This window comes from Polyergus mexicanus, unplaced genomic scaffold, assembly GCF_030449975.1.
Source record: "Polyergus mexicanus isolate NDT 795.1 unplaced genomic scaffold, iyPolMexi1.0 SCAF_8, whole genome shotgun sequence".
NCBI lineage: Eukaryota > Metazoa > Arthropoda > Insecta > Hymenoptera > Formicidae > Polyergus > Polyergus mexicanus.
This window is the reverse complement of record NW_027223328.1, coordinates 11,377,754-11,397,741: the sequence shown is the minus strand read 5'-3', so window position 1 is coordinate 11,397,741 and position 19,988 is coordinate 11,377,754. Positions and strand designations below refer to the sequence as shown.

The window sequence follows — 19,988 nt, the reverse complement described above, 5'->3', positions numbered from 1 at the left end:
CAATATAAACTAAATTAAAGTTAAATATCAATATATAGTGAGGCGAGAGTTTGCATGTTCAAGGCTATAATTATGTATACACGTGTACGCATATCGGTTGCTTTATTAATTTTTATAGCACAACAGTTTTTGATTTTTATTGTTTAATTAATTTTGTTTTTTTACGCTATTATGTTGTATATGTAAATATTGCGTACATAGCGGCAATCATTAAAAATTAAAATGACATTTCAATTATTAATGTGCATTCTCTCTCATACATCTTGATTATTTAAAAAAGTTTAGAGACACAAAAAGACACTTTAAAAACTATATGCAAATACAATTCTAGAGATATGTGAAATGGCAAAATATTTATGTAAAGAAGACAAAAAAAAAACAAATAATGTGCATTATATGCGTTGCACTATAAAAATCAATTGATATTAAAAATTCATCCTTAACACGAATAAAATTACTAACGCCACTATTTCAATTTATAACATTTATCGAATTATCAAATTATACGATTTCTGGTATTATAGTCGTTTGCGATTCGATCTAACACGCATCAGTTTTCGAAACATAAATTGATTTTAAACTAAATTATTCATTGCTAGTAACAATGAATAATTTTATAAAATAAAACGAGCCAATTAACGAGAGCGTTACGCAAAATTCCAAAACTGACAACTTGAATATAATAATAATTTTGCTGCGCGAAATATTGCTGTTTCCCTCCATCTCGTAGTTTACAAACATAATAATCGTAAGGAGAATATCTCATAAATATTTAGCTACGACTATTATTTTGCAGCAAACCCGACTGAAAAAAATTATACTTATTCTCTTCCGGTTTGAATTTTAAAATATAAATCTGCGCACGAGAGAAGCGCGCGGGCAACTCGTTCTTTCATGTAAACTGAATAAATAAAGCATTCCTGTGGGTTTTCCTTCGAAAACATTAATAAATCAAACATCACATTCTTTCCCATCGCTTCTTTTGCTATTTTACTTAATACGAAACAAAAACTACTCGCGATTATCATATCAGCAGAGTTCGAGGACGAAACATGAATCGCCAGTAACTTCATAAAATTATTCTCATTGCTATCAACTCTTTTACTGTAACTCTTTTATTGTAACATAATAAGCACAAAATATGAAGGGGTCGATTTGACATTACATAACGTTTTAAAAATGCTTTGAAAAAAAATTATTATAAACTATAAAAGTATGTGTCGCGCGTCCTAGTTCTAGTAAAAGTAAAAAGTCAAATTTCCCGCTCTTCAATATCGCAGAGAAAATTGCCGCGAGATGGCGAATATGCAGACTTTCAATTGCGAATCGGATTTCTATCAGTTGCGCACGAAGCAACTGGATCACGAAAACTGAAAACGGTAACCGTTCACCGACTGGCGTATCGGCAAATTTTACATAGAAGCCTAATCAGCCATAAAGAAGAAGAAGAAGAAGATGATGAAAACAATAATTCGATGTGATCGTGTATCGTGTATCGTGTTACAAAGTGTTACAATCTCCTCCGTTAATTTTTCATAACCTTTTTTTCGTATTTGTAATTAATTGTGACCAGTGAGCAAGAGAGAATGTGCCACGTCCCGCTTGTTTTCTGACAGACGTTCAGATTCAGATTATTAAAGGTAATTCTACTTTTATTCTAATTTCCGTGACAATCTCTCTTGTAATTCATTACGTCGGTTTACGGTTTCATCAAAATAACCTTCGGCCGCTCGTGCAATCTATAGATATAGCGTTGATGATGAATCATTGCTTTCGTCTTGTCTCACGACGATCAGGCTATATGATGTTATTTCATGACTGCAAATTGTTTATCTCGCCCTCGTGTGTCGCCATGGTGACACTGCATTGTCAATCGTGCGAGCACGTGATGCGACAATTGTGTGCCGTACGTCAGATGCAGGCGCGAGATTAATCATTTCTATTTACGGTATACGATATCTCTAATTTTCGTTCCACAGTAAAATTCTCTAATTAACTCTCTCATGATATTTCAATTACTTAACTAATTATCCGTTTCTTTCTAATTTGTGATACAGTGCTTTTTCTTAGTTCTCATTTTTTAAAAGAAATTTTCTAATTGATAATATTATAAGATAATATTTTCTATAATATTCTCTCTTTAATATATATTTTAATTGTGTAAACTTAAATTCGAATATATATGTATATACGACTTCTTCGCATAAAAAAATTTACAAATCAAAATAAAATCCATTTTATTGCTTAGAGTTTAACGAATATAATTAAAATAAAAAAAAAGAGAGAAAAAGGATAATATAATATAACTATCGAATATCTTTAGAATTCAATTTGGTGAAAAGAGAAATTTAAATATATACACTATACACTCAAAAAATAGTCTTGTGATTACAACAACGATTTTCTAGGTGCGAAAAATTAATTGATGTAGATAAATGATAACAAATATTGTGATATGCTTTACACTGAACCAATCTAAATGATAGAGACAGAATTTATATCTCTCTGAATTGTTAGTAAAATTTACAAAGAAAGTCTTTCTGCATCTATCCATATATATATGTTAAGATTAATCATACTTGTTATAAAATTCTTACACAGAAAAATCCAATGCAGTGATAAATATTTGGCAGCGAAATCTAAATTTGCCAGAAGATATTACTAGAATTTGCTGCTATAAATTCTACATATTACAAATAATTTCAAGCAGATACAAAAAATAGAGATAAATTTTTATAACATTTAGAGATCTACCATCAGCAAAATATTTTTTTGAGTAATATAATTCAGCATCATTGATATATTTTGTCGAATCTATTCATCGTCTCGCTCAATACATGATGAGTAAAAAGATGTACATATATTTACATATATATATATATTTATATATTCATCTTTTTACTGATTAAGCCGATAAACAGATTCGGTAGAGTATATCAATGATGCTGAGAATTATACAATACATTTAAAAAAATATTTGGCTGATGGTAGATCTCTAAATGTTATAAAAATTTATCTCTATTTTTTGTATCTGCTTGAAATTATTTGTAATATGTAGAATTTATAGCAGCAAATTCTGGTAATACCTTCTGGCAAATTTAGATTTCATTGCCAAATATTAATCATTGCATTGGATATATATGAGTTTCTATACAATTATATATATATAGAACGATCTTTGTGAGAAACGATTTTTCTGTGTACCACAATCAAACTCCTTGCTAAACTTCTCTACAATGATAAAATAGATTTTATTTTGATTTTGTAAATCTTTTTATGCGGAAAAATCAAATAAGTATATACATATATCTAACTGAAATTATTTCGAATAAAGTCGTGTTTGATTATGAAACTTTTATATCATTCTAAAATTTCCGTGACTCGTTAAAATTAATTGTATAAAAAGTAAAAATAAAACATGTAAATTTAAATTTTTATTATTTGTAAATTATTTATTCAACATTCAGATTCCGATATTAGAAAGCTTAGAACTCACTCGCACGAAAAATAATGCGGATATCTTCTAACGAAAGAAAAAAAATTTCTCGCAACGAGAAAACATGTGTAAACAGATCCAAGATTTACGTCCTACACAGATTGTCTAAAAATAAACTTCAAATATTATTGCGCATAGTTTTTGCGCTGGAGACGCGTTTAATCTTCTCCGTTCCTTTGTTCACCGTCGATTTCCTCAGCTGTTGCTGCTGCTTCTTTTTCTTTTGCTTCTTTTTCGTGACCTTTGGCTTACCCGAATCCGATGAAACGTCATCCGATGTCGTGCTCTCGCAGAAGGCGTCACGGTAGCACGATCGCCCCGGTTTCACCTTTGCACCGACACAGGTGGTGGTGGCCACTGTGCCGATGCCGCGGAATTTCCGGCGCTGTTCGAGCTTCCACTGTGGCCTCTTCGGCGATGTGTTCGACGCTGCTAGCAGCTTCAACGAATCCGCCTCGATAGTTAGGAAAGAGGAAGAGATTTTCACGCTCCTCGCGTCTTTGATCCTAGAATCGAAGTTTACCGCCCGTTGCCAATCGAGTTTCGAACTCTTTTTCTTCGACGTCTTCTGCCCGTCCGTTCGCGCGGATGTCTTCAGCTGGGACGCGTTCTTCGCGACACCCTGTCGCTTCCGCCGCGATTTCTTCCGCGTTTTCCTCACGTCGTCTTTGTCTTCATCATAAACGAGCAACTGTACTTTCTTGGACCGCGTCTGTCTAAAAGGAGATGATAAAACATCCGATAGAATGTATTTTTTCTAAAGTATTTATATAGGTTTCGAGAGTGCGATAGATTTTAGACTCGGTTAGAAACACAATCAAAAATTTTATTCCGATATGTGTGACACCGTGTATAGATTGAGGAGTAACTCACTTTAGCGTGACCTCTTCGTCCGTGGGATAGTGCATCGGAGCGTATCTGGAAACACTCCAACTTAAAGGTGTCTTAACGAACGCATCGACGAGACGTCCCGTATCGTTGCCCTCCGCGGCAGACGGTATACCCGTCCAAATCTGCCTCCTCAATGACGTTAGCTTGATTCTCGCATCTCGATTCGTCGGCGATATCACTGATGGATTCTTCGTCGTTCTGATAGATACGAATCGATTATATAATTTTGCGAATAAATACTTTACAACACAAACATTATTGTTGAATACATAATATATTGCTTCCATTATCATTTTATTAGATTAAATTATTAATATGACCAAATTATTAATATATTATTATTATTACATAAAACAATAAAGCGGATTAATATGCATGAAGTGGGAAATAATTGATAAAAAATAAAAAATACCTATTTTACGAATTGATATTTCTAGCAATTTTTATTAAAAATGGCGCGAAGATAATTGAACGTGTAAAATAAAATTCTTTTGAATTTTTCAAAAGAATTTTTTTATCTTCACTTATTATCGTACGATTGGCTTTTATTAGCCTGTTTAAGTTATATTACATATTTAAGTTATATTGAGAGCCATATATATATATATATTTTTTTTTTATTTATTTATTATTATTATTTATATCTTAAAATGTAATGTATGCATAATGTGATATGATAAAAAAAAATAAACATACTTTCCGAGAGATGTTAGATTTTGTTAAAAATTTAGTGATAGCCATGAAAGAAACGTCAATTTTAATTTTTACCGATGATTTTTGTATATCTTCTTTGGAGTGGAAGGGGACGAAGAAGAAACGACAATTGACACTTTACCCAAGACATCGCGGTCGTTGGTGAGTCCTCCGATAATCTTCGCGCGGCAACAACTCTCCGAAAGATGCACTGCGAGGTCTGACGATTTCCGGTAGAATCAGCGTTTTATTCCATTGTCTTTCATCTCTTTCGCCCGTCTCTCTCTCGGAAAGCTCGATAATCTCTTTACGATGGTCTCGCATGTTCGTCCATGCAACTACAAGATCCGCACAAACGCACACATGTCGATATATCGTACAATTATAATTGACATTGAGATATTATTGGATTAATAAATATACATACCGTCATATTCTCTTCCTTCGCTTCTTACGAAACTTTCATCAGCCGAATCGGTCAAATCACATAAATCGCTACCTGGATCCGCGATCGGTAAATCCATTACTGCACGTTGCGTCTATCGACAAAAATATTTGTTATTTCTGATGATGAAGATGTCGCGATACGTTTTTCTATAAAATTCGTCATGTAATTTTTAACACTCTCCCGAATTAACAATAAAATAATTATAGAGATATACCAGATTTCTTTTGCGCTCCAAATATATTCTTCCCGCGACGTCCCTTTTCGCTCTCCTTCTGTAAAGACCAATACTTCTCGGTGGAACGAAAGTCGGTGACGGCGGAGGCGCACAAAGATACCGACGACGATCCGCGAGGGAATCTCCGCATTCGCTGGACCATGCAGCATCCGTGTACTCGATTCCTTCCTCCTCCGACGAGAAGCTCTCCTGCGAGATGTCTCCTTCGTCGCTAATCAAAATTCGTTGGAATTGTAAAAATTTTCCGTGACGTGAGATACAGAACTGATATAATATAAAACACGCATTATTATAAGAAGGCTATACCTTGAGTAATCTGTCAAATCGATATTGGTAGGCTCCTCGGCGCTGGATCCTTCTTTCGTCAATCTGGCTATGATCTTATTCCGAAGTTTTTCCTATCGAATCCACGTTTATTCAGGATTTGTTGCAAGGTCCATCTTAAAATATTAGATAATTACGTAAATTAGATTTCTCGCACTTCAAATTCACAGAATGTAGAGATTCACTATAATTCGTTAAAATAACATGCTATTTTTTACTTACTTATTAATACAAGTTCCGTGGAAGCACATGAATAATTCATTGAGTAAATTTGTGATGAACAGAATTCGATGGATTTGAATTTTGACTTTTATACGGTATAAAAAAAATGTATAGTGTCCGTATTTTCTTGCGTGGAAGTTAGTATAAGTATTTGAATGTGAAAAATGAAAATTTACTTTCCGTGTAATATCATATTTCGATATAAAGAAAGTGCAAGGAAAGTATAATCGAAATATTAATTAAATAGACGACGTTACCTTCATCGGATCCTGATCGAAAAAATCGAGTAGGGTCTCGCAGAAAGCCTTGCCAATCTGTTCGTAGTCCTGAGCGGAGAAATGAGTTCCGCATCTCGAACCGATCTTGGTACCACCCATGGATGCCTCTATGGTGTAACTGTTTTGAACGCCCATCGACCATACGACCACTCTACCCGTACCTTCCTTTCCCTTTTCAACGTGGAATTTGCAATTTTCGAAAGAAAACTAGAATTGTGGTAGCAAGAAAAGTAATTGCTCGTGTAACTTGGACAATAAGCGATGAAATAATGAGAATCGATTAAAGAGATTATTATTATTTATTGTTATTATTATTGAATAATAAAATTTTCGAATTTTAGTTTAAAAATTGTATTTGTCGTTAAAATTAAATTTTTTGGGATATTTTATACCTTGTCAGCTGCGTTTTTGTGGAGCATTAGCGGAAATACTTGTTCCGATAATCTTCCGTTGCATCCGGCTCTTTTGCTCTCACAACCGTAAGCGAATATATTATGCTTTCTCGAGTGAGCGTGAAGGTCACAGTATATAGCCACTCCACATTCCTCGAGGAGCCTTCGTATCATCAGCTTCGTATGCCACACGGACGGATAGCTCTCCCGCATTACGGTTCTGTATTGCCGGTTCAAGTCTTTACCAGACAGGGAACACCGATTGTTACCCACTATAACACCGTCCGGATTCAACATTGGTACTAATTTGAAGACGAATCTCTCTCTCAGCTCCTATAATAATCGTGGGATATTAGCGCCAATTGTTGAATCGTTTCTAGCTCTTCTCCAGCGCATATTTCTTCATATCGATAAAATTTTCTTTCAGCGATACGTTGATGATCGCTTGCAGCTAATTCACGTTTACATACATTGGAGGTACTCCTAGTTCGAACCTTGAATATTCTGAAGATTTATCTATATAATTATAAATCTTACTCTAGCCCGATTCGTGTCGCCCGTGAGGAAGTCGATAATGCCTTTCATTGTCCAACTCGACGGCGTCTCACCTGGATGCACCCGGGCCGTGATAACGACGCCCCTCTTTCTTCGCACCGCTTCATCGTGTGTCGGTGCGGTGATCGTCAAGTAATACACGCTGTTTCCGGCCAGGCTGCGGCACAGCAAGCGTAGCTTGGTGAATCTTGTTTTCGCGGGATCGGCCACGATTTCGCCAAGATATTCCTGATACGTTTATGCGCGTAATTAGAGAGGTACATCGAGATTTAATCTACGACGGGACGCAACGAATACAATCGTTTGTCCTGGGAATCGTTTATATTTATTAAAATTCTGCTGAATAATATGCATTCTTAGCGACCGTGGCAATACATTTCGCGCAATAATTACTAAGAGAATTCTCATTTATCCGCACACCCTGTTTTCTCGCTATATAAGAAGAAGACGGCGCGAGTCGATCGAAATAAAGTCCGCCAATGAAATATAAATGTTGTTTATGATTTATGGACTTGTTATTTGTAGGATAATCAATTTTTACCTGGAGATCGGTGTATGTATACGGATAGCAATGTGCCAAGTAAACGATATCGCGATCGTGAGGAAACGAGATGTTGAACGTTAACGTGTGTTTCTCCTTCTCCTCGTCGCTCCTGCAATTATTTACCCACAATTTTTAATCGCGCGTCGCACGAATTACGAGATTCATAATTTGAAATCTTCATTATCACTTACGATGAATCGTTGTTTCGGTAATATGCGATATTGTCGCCGCATCTTCTCCATCCTACGGATCGAGTACGGGCATCTTCCGTAGAGTAAAGAAGAGGCTTGAGGCCTTCGTTATAGAGGCTTTCTTCTTTGCACATATTCACGATCGAAAATCTGTAAACGTAACAATTCGCGCAATTATTTTGTAGAGACTAAATTATGTGCGTTTATACGTATTTTTAAGTTTATTCGCTCTAGTTATTTATACATAAATTATATTTAATAATAAGTATTAAAAATTACGTTATATACATTATATATAGTTTATCGTTTCGACAATATTAATTTGAGAAGATTGAAAAGCACAGAAAAAAGCTAATAATAATTAAACGACAAAAAGCAAATTTTTTTTTTTTTAATCTGAATCCAGATTCTTTCTTATCTAACGTGTTTCTAATTTTACCTGTATGTAATTCTGCTTCTCGTATTGGATACTTTGAAATAGTACCATTGCGTATGCCTCTGAGTGTAGAGATCCCTTCTTAGGTAGAGCTGATAATACGTATCAGTTATTTTCACTACTTTGCCGAGATTTCCCGATTCGAATCGCGACTCGAATCGTAAATCCGTACTGTCCTCGTTCAGTTGAGACGCCTCAGCGACAAAATAAATATTGTTCTCGTTAGCGGCATCCTTAGCATCCTTTGCATCTACGGTGCACGTGGTCGATTCCCCGGAAAACTCCACAGGGAACGGTAATACCGTGCTACCGCCCACACAAGATCGGCTAAACTAAAAATCCTTATTTTCAAACTCTCATTATAATTCTCATTTTGTAATAATATTCTCGTGAACCAATAGAAAAAAAAAAAATCAACGTTTGTCAGATTGGTGCATCCTTAAACACTTGTCGCGGTCTAATGTATTATACAATACATATGTCGATCGAATTCGCACGGATTAGTACACACACACACACACATGTATACATATGTATATATATAGATACCGAGTCTCTCGATGACTTACACTTACATAATTAGTAACGTTGGTTGGGAAGTAACGAAATATCACCGTTCCAAGCTCGTCGCCGATCGGCTTCGGTCTTGGTTCCTTCCCTGTTGGGATATAAAAGGCTTCCGGAGTAGCAGAATTGTATTCTATGTGACGAATTCGTTCTGGGATTACCTAGGATTATTTTGCCTCGATTAATTATAAATTTAATTAATATATATAATTATAATACATGAATTAGCTTACATTAATCAAAGTAAAAGAAAGAAATAATTTTTCGTATATATTTTCTTAAAAAAATTCAGATTATCGAAATGGCCTTTTATTTTTAAATAACAGAGGATCGCATCGGTTACTTTTGTTCCGATACTCATTCCTCTCTTGAAAATCACGGCGTGCAAGTGCGTTAATTTTTACCTGACATTCGGTCGGCCACCTAGCCGTTTCTTGAATGCTTCCGTCGACGATGCACCGTGCATCGAGAACCGCCCGAAGAGTTTCCTTCGAGGAGCACCGATGCCTAGACAAACTCAGGGGTATCGCGAACAGCGCCGACTCCACATCCCGTCTCAGAGCCGAGCCATCGTAACGTTCGAGTCGAGATACTTGCAACTCTTGTGGTGCTAGATCAGAAAGCATGCCACCTGCATCGTCCCCCCCCCCCCCCAAAAAAAAAACTTTTATCATTGTGTCGCCTAAGATGAAATTACGTTTTCTATAAACTTAATGTTTTTGTTACCACCTCGCTCTGTTTACTAATAGATAGATATTGTAAATGAATAGAGGAAGTTATGGTACATTCATCGATTAATGATATTGTGCGTTTTGAGGATTAAGATAACGTTTTCGCTTATTGGCGGAAAATTAATCATCTTAACGATATACGTGTAAAGTAATTATATATTAATAAGCAACACAAGTGTATTGAAATAATATGAAGTAAATATTTAAATTTGAAAATTGCATTAGATATTATTGTTAAAGTGTATTAATAAACATGATCGCTTATGAGAGATTGATTGGGTACAAAAATGTTCGCAATGACTTTACGACTTAACGACTCAACATCTTCATTACATTGTTACAAATGCATTATTTTTCTACCTCCATTGAATAATGCATCGGAATATATAGAAATTAATTTGTCGGGTGAACAATGATGTTAATTTTATTAATCGTAAACCGATGATAATTATTCTTGTTTCTTCTCATTAAAGCTCACCTGGGATAGGTTGGATCGGGAATAGCATGGCTTGAAGCTCTCTCACTCTGCTGTTCGACACCGCTTTCATCATCTTTCGTTATCTCTCGTCAGTCCCGTCCTCGTCTTGCTCGTCCCGATTGTCGACGTCCACTGCGAGTATCGGCGATGTTTTTCCGCCTCTAGCATTCTCGTGCCAATCCGTGTAATCCTCCTTCGTCGGTACTTCCTCCCCGAGGAGATACTTGACAATCGGATTCTTCATCTTTATCCACATAAGATTTATCGTAAGATGAAAGTGTCAAGAGTAAATAAATGAGAAGATTTATGGAGATGGGCACAATCGACGAGAGGATACAAGTTATTACGAACTATTCGGAATTTACGGTAGCTTCGACCTGGTGAACGCTAGAGAGGAACTTGAGCCGCGTTGCTGAAGAGATTGAGTGGAACGTTTCCTTGGATGATTGCCTGACAACCGTCGCGAATCGTGGGCGGAGCTACGATCGGAACGATTGTTCGTTAACCGCTCTTTTGTTCCAGAAAGCCGCCAGCGCGGCTCATCGACATAATATCTCGTCGGGCTTGGTAATTCGACGTTCTCTATCGACATTTCCAAAGCACCATAGAAGCGCGTTAAAATCGCAACCGACACGGGAAATACCGTCGCGGAGAATTCGAAAAAGTCGTGTTCAAAGATATTAAATACAATTGGAAAACGATTAAAAACTATCTAATTCAAAGAGAACGCTCTGTTGAAAGAATACTATTGAGCTGAGTTTTTTTATTTGTGTTTAATTTACGTGGCTGATATTTGAGTCAAATTATGTTTATTTTCATTACTCGTCGATGTGTTGTCATTTATTTTGATATCCAACTTGTTGTGCAAGAGAGACCTACTTTATATAAAACATGACCAGAGTTTCGCCAAAAAGAGTTTTATTAGTGATTAAAAAATTATATATATATATATATATATATATATATATATATACACACACATAATAGCTACGTTACTTCTTTATTAATTATAATTTATCATAGAGCAATAACAAGTATGATTCAATTGTACAATTTCCAACTCAAACATCTTTATATATTCATATTTTTTTATCTGCATATTTATTTTCTGTTTCCTTTTAATTTTTATATTATCCGAAAGTTAGCTTTTTAATATGTACGGTATGTCATACGTGAATAGTGTCAAGTTATAGTATTTTAAGATAATTGATTACATAGTGAATTTGTATTTGTCACAAGAATCATGAACTGTACATATAAACTGTAAGGGTCGCTACAAGAGGAATTAGAAGGCGCTCTACCTGGCCGTACCGGGTTTTCCGTCCAGATTATTGATCAATCAACGCACGCCGGTCTAAGGAGAACGGAACGTTTCAGTTTATCATCTTGGAGCGATCGATACGATTCCAATTGATAGGTTTAGCTAACAAGTTGCCTCCAAAAGTTTCATCAAGCGTACACGCAATCGCCGACTTTTAACAGTCCGCTTTAGTCATAATAATATTGCCGTCCAATTGCATACGAAACTATAATATTTGCATTAATTCATTTTCAATTTCAACAGTCGGACTATTCTTGCTTTGTACGTTTATTTGATTAAAATATTCCATCTACGATATAATACAGTATAATGACATCTGCATTACGGAGTCTTGAAATACTTAAATATTTATATTATTGAAGTTTATATTACAATCTTTGAAATTTTTTTAACTTTCCGAAAGTTCTATTTTTCATCATTTTCAAACATATTCGACAAAGTCGAAAAACAGATGCAAAACTGATATAACACAATCGACTTTAAGTTTTTGAAAGTTAAGTGTATTATATCACTTGCTTTGTGGTATTATGGAGAAATTTTGATTTTCCATCGTAAATTAAATGTCTTGTGAATAAACACTTGCTTATTTATTTCAGATAAGAGTATCTCGGAAATCACAGCAGAAATAATATTGAAACCTAATTCAACATGGGACGTACGGTGACTGTCGCCGTTTGCACGTTAAATCAATGGGCGATGGACTTTGACGGAAATTGCAGAAGAATTTTGCAGAGTATACAAGAGGCAAAAGATGCTGGCGCCACTTATAGAAGCGGTCCAGAGCTAGAGATTTGGTAATTACATTTGAGAAAATTGATTTTGCCGTTTGTGAAAATTTTGTAGGAATTGCTTTCCCGAGCTTCCAGATTTTTAAGTGACCTAGCGACATTGTAATATTCCACTTACATACTATATATATTTATTATAGATTATTTTATATAATATAGTTATATTCTTAAATATTTATTCAACAGCGGATACAGCTGCGAAGATCACTTTTATGAATCGGACACGTTGCTTCATAGTTGGGAAGTTTTAGCGGGCCTTTTAAAGTCCAGCATTTGCGAGGATATACTAATAGACATTGGTATGCCGGTGATGCACAAAAACGTGACGTATAATTGCAGAGTGGCTTTCTTGAATCGACGGATTTTACTGATTAGACCGAAAATGCGGCTCTGCGAGGATGGTAATTACAGGGAAAGCAGATGGTTCTCTCCTTGGACAAAAGTAATGAAACATTGTGCTTTACAATCGATCGAAAGTTGCGATCGTGTACGCGATAATTCGTTATATGTCTTATTGGATATGTTAGGAACGTATGGTCGAGGATTATTTTCTGCCGCGAATGATATCGCAAGTCACCGGTCAAACTGTAGTACCGTTCGGGGATGCAGTTATCGCGACCAGGGACACATGTGTCGGTTTCGAAATATGCGAGGAACTTTGGCATCCAGCCAGCAATCACATTCCGATGTCACTGGACGGCGTGGAAATTATTGCAAATGGTAAAAATGCATTTTATGCTATGGCAATATAGACTCTTTTTCTTTTTTGATTTCTTTAATGTGCTATTTTTATATTTTGCAACATATGGTATATCTAAAAATGCACAAAATCACAATTTGACAACTTTTGTTCAATTCTTTTCATTGCTTGTATGCTCTACTAAATTAAAAAGATTGAATCTAATATTGATTTATTTTTTGATTATTAAAAGGAAGCGGTTCGTATTTCGAATTGCGTAAAGCTTACGTCACTGTGGACCTCGTTAAATCGGCTACTTTTAAGGCTGGCGGCTGCTACATGTTTAGTAATTTACGCGGATGCGACGGCGGCAGATTATATTTCAATGGTGGCTCCAGCATCACTCTCAATGGCAATATATTAAATCGCGGAAAACAATTCGCTCTCGAGGACGTGGAAGTGACCGTCGCTACGTTCGATCTCGAAGATATAAGGTTTTGATCTGAAACAACTATTCTAACAATAAGTCGGATATTCCTCAATTTATTTCGAAATAATTAAGAAAAAACTTTTCGGATACACCGAGTTGCTATTTGGAAAATAATGTCAAATGGAATAACATAATGTATTGTTGTAATATTTAATTCTTTGATAGGAATTATCGAAACAGCATCAGATCGCGATCACATGCGGCAGCTGCGTCGGAAAGTTATCCGCGCGTTAAAGTAGACTTTGCGCTCACGCCGGAGAATCTTATGTCGAATCCACCGGATCGACCGCTCGACGGAGTCCAGGATGTGTATGGTGATGATGATGGGCAGTCGAGACTCATATATCATACTGCAGAAGAGGAGATTGCAATGGCACCCGCGTGCTGGTTGTGGGATTATCTCAGGTGCGAACAAAGACTTTTTAAGATGTTTAATCTTTTAATATTTTCTTTTTATATGACATGGTTATAAAAATATTTGTTTATACTGTGCCTATCGTATGTGTTTTAGACGATCTTGTCAAGGAGGATTTTTCTTACCATTGAGCGGTGGTGTCGATTCATCTTCCTCGGCGTGTATCGTATATTCAATGTGCGAAATGATCGTCGAGTCGGTCAATAAAAGAGGTAAGATGTGCACTGTTTCCTCTTGACTTACGAAAATTAAAAAAAAAAAAATATATATATATATATATATATTTTGCATTCAGATATCCAGGTTTTAGCGGACATTAGAAAAATTGTCGGCGATTGTGAATATGTACCGGTCGATCCGAAACAATTGTGCAACACTATCCTGGTCACGTGTTACATGGAAACGGAAAATTCATCGGCAGAGACCAAGGCCAGAGCGGCAGAGTTGGCCAATCAAATAGGATCCTATCATCACGGTGTAGTTATAGATACCGCGATATCGGCGATTTTAGGGATTTTTCAACAGGTTACCAAGCTGACGCCGAGATTCAAAGTGCAGGGTGGATCGCCTAGAGAGAACCTAGCGTTACAAAATGTGCAGGTAATCACTCGATATCTTTGATTGATGGCACTAATATTTTGATCGTTAAATTACCTACTTCTATATTTTTAGTATTTTGCTTTCAGGCCCGATTACGGATGGTAATCGCTTACTTATTCGCTCAATTAATGTTGTGGGTCAGAGGCCGTCCGGGTGGTCTCTTGGTATTAGGGAGCGGTAACGTGGACGAGGCCTTGCGCGGTTATCTCACCAAATACGATTGTAGCAGTGCAGATATTAATCCTATCGGTGGTATTGCGAAAAACGATTTAAAGAAATTCCTTTTATACTTTAGGTACGCGTGTATGAGAAATAATTTGCGATACTATTTATGATATTAGTTACATACTCACGAATTCAAAAGTTAAGATAGTAAAAGTCGTACTTGTCGTTTTTGAATTTCAGACGCAAACACGGAATATCCGCTTTAAGCAGTATCCTGGAGGCACCACCTACGGCAGAATTGGAACCGTTGCAAGCAGGACAGCTAGCACAATTGGACGAAGTAGACATGGGTATGACGTACAAGGAGTTGTCGATCTTTGGACGACTAAGAAAACAGAATTGTTCCGGGCCTTTTACAATGTTTTGCAGACTTGTACACATGTGGGATCATTGTACTCCGAAAGAAGCGAGTATATGCACACTTTAATAGTAAGTTGCAAATCCTCTTGGAGCCAAACTTTCAATAAACTTTTATTCCAGGTTGCTGATAAAGTAAAACACTTCTATAGGTGTTACGCTATAAATCGTCACAAGATGACAATATTGACTCCATCTTGCCACGCAGAGACATACAGTCCCGATGATAATCGATTCGATCACCGTCCCTTCCTCTATAATCACAACTGGAAGTGGCAGTTTACGGCAATTGACAAACAGGTAAGAATCATGCGGAAGAAAGTTTATCTTGCCTCGAGTTCTAAAATATCGGAATGTGAGAGGAAACGCTGTGCCGCCGAAGTAACATCGCGATTACATCACACATGTGAGAATGTGATACATTGTGGAGCAAGATCTCATATACAACGTAAAGTCTGGCGTGTCGCGCGCAAGATGGCCTGTAAAGGATGAATTAGACCTTTTTCGTCGAGTTCAATTCGAGTATCAACGACGAGATCGAGCTAGAAAAATAATTAATATGTTGGAAAGTTTTCGTACATTTCTCTCGACATAAAGGTTAGCAAGCGAATAATTGAATGACATAGTAGATAGTATGGAAAATATAATGATAGCATAAAACGATGCTTTGCCAACCCTTGGAAATCTAATCTTTTTTTTTTTTGCAATTTCGTTGTGGATTAAATTATTTTCAGATAAAACGACTCAACAGCGAAGAGAAACCGTTCAGATCAGATAAGGCTGCTCCAAAAGTACTCGCCAAGCCCAGATACGTACCGATCAGCTCCGTAATCAGCAGTGAGTAAACAAAACAAAGTGCCTGCATTAATGAAGCACGTCGAGCACAACGCATTTCGGCCGACAAAATCGTCCTAATCGCCAAAATACGGCGAAAACACCCACCGGAAAACCTACCTCCAGAGCTGCACACAGGCAGGTCAAAATGATCTGCCTCGAAATGTCGAGCCAACTTGTGCACATCTATATTTCTCCACCGTGCTTCTTGCTGCTTCTATCAAGAAGTCATCACCGGCATCATTCTCTGTTACAGATAAGACGCATCCAGGAGTAGTAGTTTAACCGTAGCCGTAGCACTCTCTTATCATTTTGACATTGCAGCGCTGCGATAAATGGACATGATCTGTACTTGAAGTGGTCAATGATGGACCTTATCGTCAAGCGAGTCGCTTTCGAGATTAATATTTAGGAAACTTTTGTAAACAAGGAAGTATCGAAATATGAAAGATATTTTGAGAAAGTTGAATTATGTGAAAGTTGATAAAATTAATCTATTAAATAAAAAATATATGATAAAGATTTGATGCATAGATTCTAATTATGATATACTTTCCGAAATCATCCAAAGATCTTTGAGAGTTCTGGGCTAACAAAATTTGATGAATGATACAATTGCAGATATATATTGTACAAAAATATTCAGAAAACTCTTATATAATTAAATTAAAAATTTAACTTGGAAATTTTTTGTCTTAATTACAATCTAAAAAACAAAACATAAAATGTAAAGAAAGTATGGTATCAAAGCCAATGCTTGGAGGATCGACATATAGTATTGAACGGAGCATGCGGCAAGATTTCTTTGTTTTTCATATTGAGCGACTTGGAAAGAGAGAAGTAGATGTGCACGGATCTCTCATTCTATTCTCGTTTCATTGGTTGAATTTTGTCTAAGGATAAGGGAAACAGTATTGTATTCTTATAAGTTGGGAATATCTTTAACCTTATTGCTACTTATAAGTGTAACATATATGAACATAGCATATAAAAGTAATAATATTATATACGTTACAAATAATTTGTAATATAATGTCTGCCTGTTTATTGTTCAAACCAAATGGGTTGAACAAAGATGTATAAAATTTTGAGATCCTTCATGGCCCCATAGTTTTATGAATCGCTACTACCCACACCTCGTCTTGTCTCTTTCTACGTCTGTCAACACGATTTCGGTTCCAGTACTATATATTCCAGTACTATATGTCGATGGCTTGGAGTAATGCTTTATAGCTTTATACTTTTGCAATCCATGCTATCACTTCTTGTATGGTTATAAGTTATTCCTATATTATATTAGAGCAATGTAAAGCACACAATTATTAAATGCACGATGATTGAGGCGGAATATTAAATAGCTACATTTATCGAGTATATATAATATTAATTTTTATTATCTCTCTCTTCTCTCACAAATGTATATATATAAGAGCGCGTAACCACATTTTATCGTTAACGTACGATTTATAAAGATCGTTAATGGACAGATGGACAGCTAAGCTGCTCAATTAATAAAGTGATCGCTTAATAATCAGTAGACCTGGATTCGATCCTGGCTCATGACCTATCTTGTAGGTTGAAAATCATATTTGAGGGTGAAATTTACAACATCCCCGGATCCCCCATTGTTGTAAAAACAAACCTAGAACGAAGAACCATAAATTCTTATTGTAGTGAAAGATAAACAAAACATGGTTTTGCATCCTAGGAATGAAGGATGGAAGTACAATAAAGAACGCTGACCTGATCTGGATCTAGCGATCGCTAAATAAACGTCAATGGAATCAGACAATGCAATCGTGCTCTAAAGAAAATTTACAATCTCGTGGGACGCATAAACAACATATTAAATATTCATGTATTCATTTTAGCTACACTTTCTATGCACTTTCCGTTTTTTTATTTCAAACTTGTGATACATCTATTTTGTCTAAGCGCCAAAAGTGGAGCTAAAAGCTGTATTATACATCGTAAATTCACATGCATACGAACAATGATAGCCACACATACGCTCTTATAAACAATAATATTCACGCATGCAATCATACACTCGATTCGCAATTATATGTTAAAAACATGCCTGACGGTGTGAAATTTGTCCAATCCAATATGATAAAAATATACCATCCTATTATATATATATATATATATATTAGAAATGACACATGTTTTGTACTAATATTTTGAGATAATTTTATTCAAATAATGTAAAAACTATTCTATTGTTCGAAACAAAGTTTCAGATTTGAATATATATATAAAAAAAGACATATAAAAATATACTTATAAATGAAGAAACTTTGGAATAAAAAATTCTTTTAAAGAATTCGAATGTGTGCATGCAATGTGATTAAATAATAATTAGTATAAAGTATTTTTATTTTTCAAGATTGGATAAATTTTGCACGCTACGCCATAGCGATTTTTTAACCATAATCGCTCACTTTTTCTGCAAGAAGAAGAAAGTCGCTCCTGCAACCAAACAATTCCATAAATATAGGACTATATATCCTGTATGTAGAGAATTATCTATAATATTATTAATAAAGTCAATAATTAAAATTATTATTAAAAGCTTTAATAATAATAATAATGATAATAATAATATAATATATATAATAAAAATAATATAGTAATGACAAAAATTATTAAGTACTAAGGATGAAAAGAATCGAACGCATCAGAAAATTGATAGCATTTCTTGTAAATGTAAAAATAATAGTAAATTATTATGATAATGATCAAGTCAAATTTTACATCGATAATTTTTGCTGGAGAAATAGATGTAATTTTACGACTGAATACTGAACGTAAATTAAATAGCGATGGAAATATAGATATATATATATATATATATATATATAACATTATCATTTAAAATATAATGTTAATATCAATAATAATAATAATAAAAATAATAATAATAATAGTAAAACGACATAAAATACACGCGCAACTTATTATACTTGATTGACAATGTGCGACGACAAGTACCGTTATCCTTGAGTATTTTCTCCAAGGTGTAAGTGCAATATATTCTCATATTCCAATCCGCGCGCGTTCACTATACAAATATTGTATACATCATTATTATTTGTAAGCAAAAAATAATCGCGGATTAACCGGTGCCCGTGTATGTGTGCGTAGTGTTTCCGTCGTTGATATAACTATTTACAATATACGGGGATGAGCATCTTTCGGCGGAGCATTAGCACCCACGCCGAAGTAATTGAGCTTAAAAAAAAAAAGACGAATACGGTTATATATGTAGAATTAAATATCAGCATAGTCTCTCTCTAGTCGTATGTTATTTACAATAACAAATATTATCGAATGCTCTTGGCATGATGTTATTGACCATCGGATGCATTTTGTAATATAATTGGGGATATTTTAAGAAAAATAAATCTAAAATTGAATAAAACACTTTGTTGTAAAAACATCTATATAATAGTAAATATCAAATGCTATTAAACAATTCAACAGATGAAAAATAAGTCAAATAGCATAGCTATTGCTCGACTTATTGTTAACGAAAAATTGCAATGGGCAAGTTAGCGCGTTCGCGCGCTCCGATAAAAGAACTCCTTCGGGAAACACTTGAAATAATTGAATATTTAATCAACAATTCAACATAAATGTAATTAAAATATAATAATAATAACGATTTTATGACAAAACATCAAAGCCCATTACGTATCATTTACACGGTATAATATTACAAAGTGAGGATGTTTTAATTTTTTAATTCTTATTCCTACATGCGAGAATAGGTGACGTTTGGTATCCATTTTATAG

The 19,988-nt window shown here is 35.2% G+C and overlaps 2 protein-coding genes across 4 annotated transcripts; one reads left to right on the top strand and one right to left on the bottom strand.

The window, feature by feature from the left end:
• The first annotated feature begins 1,351 nt into the window (after positions 1-1,351).
• On the top strand, positions 1,352-17,562 carry Nadsyn (NAD synthetase). Of its 3 annotated transcripts, XM_070300756.1 has the most exons (14): positions 1,352-1,640; positions 10,477-11,048; positions 12,399-12,596; positions 12,777-13,032; positions 13,118-13,310; positions 13,523-13,763; positions 13,925-14,164; positions 14,271-14,386; positions 14,470-14,774; positions 14,861-15,069; positions 15,180-15,405; positions 15,480-15,656; positions 16,091-16,193; positions 16,447-17,561. In XM_070300756.1, exons 3-14 carry the CDS (start codon positions 12,451-12,453, stop codon positions 16,473-16,475), a joined length of 2,241 nt encoding a protein of 746 aa, XP_070156857.1. In that variant the 5' UTR covers positions 1,352-1,640; positions 10,477-11,048; positions 12,399-12,450; the 3' UTR covers positions 16,476-17,561. The 3 variants fall into 3 exon arrangements, with proteins under 3 accessions (XP_070156857.1, XP_070156858.1, XP_070156856.1); XM_070300757.1 differs by lacking the exon at positions 16,091-16,193 and having other exon boundaries at positions 16,447-17,562; XM_070300755.1 differs by lacking the exons at positions 16,091-16,193; positions 16,447-17,561 and having other exon boundaries at positions 15,480-15,953.
• LOC138935878 (cytosolic carboxypeptidase 2) lies at positions 3,615-10,648 on the bottom strand. The gene is made up of 15 exons (XM_070300758.1): positions 10,482-10,648; positions 9,677-9,903; positions 9,281-9,433; positions 8,709-9,037; positions 8,270-8,419; positions 8,076-8,187; positions 7,517-7,762; positions 6,980-7,312; positions 6,567-6,794; positions 6,070-6,161; positions 5,743-5,974; positions 5,508-5,619; positions 5,223-5,418; positions 4,370-4,585; positions 3,615-4,212 (listed from the first exon to the last, which is right to left on the bottom strand). Exons 1-15 carry the CDS (start codon positions 10,552-10,554, stop codon positions 3,615-3,617), a joined length of 3,297 nt encoding a protein of 1,098 aa, XP_070156859.1. The 5' UTR covers positions 10,555-10,648.
• Positions 17,563-19,988: the final 2,426 nt, after the last annotated feature.

Bases quoted from the DNA above. Each gene is read 5' to 3' on its own strand.
- LOC138935878 (XM_070300758.1), bottom strand. From the start codon at position 10,554: ATGATGAAAGCGGTGTCGAACAGCAGAGTGAGAGAGCTTCAAGCCATG. The intron at 9,904-10,481 runs GTGAGCTTTAAT...GGGACGATGCAG, and splicing joins CCCGATCCAACCTATCCCAG to GTGGCATGCTTTCTGATCTA. The intron at 5,620-5,742 runs GTATATCTCTAT...TTTTGTCGATAG, and splicing joins TGGAGCGCAAAAGAAATCTG to ACGCAACGTGCAGTAATGGA.
- Nadsyn (XM_070300755.1), top strand. From the start codon at position 12,451: ATGGGACGTACGGTGACTGTCGCCGTTTGCACGTTAAATCAATGGGCG. The intron at 14,165-14,270 runs GTGCGAACAAAG...TATGTGTTTTAG, and splicing joins TGGTTGTGGGATTATCTCAG to ACGATCTTGTCAAGGAGGAT. The intron at 15,406-15,479 runs GCGAGTATATGC...CTTTTATTCCAG, and splicing joins ATCATTGTACTCCGAAAGAA to GTTGCTGATAAAGTAAAACA.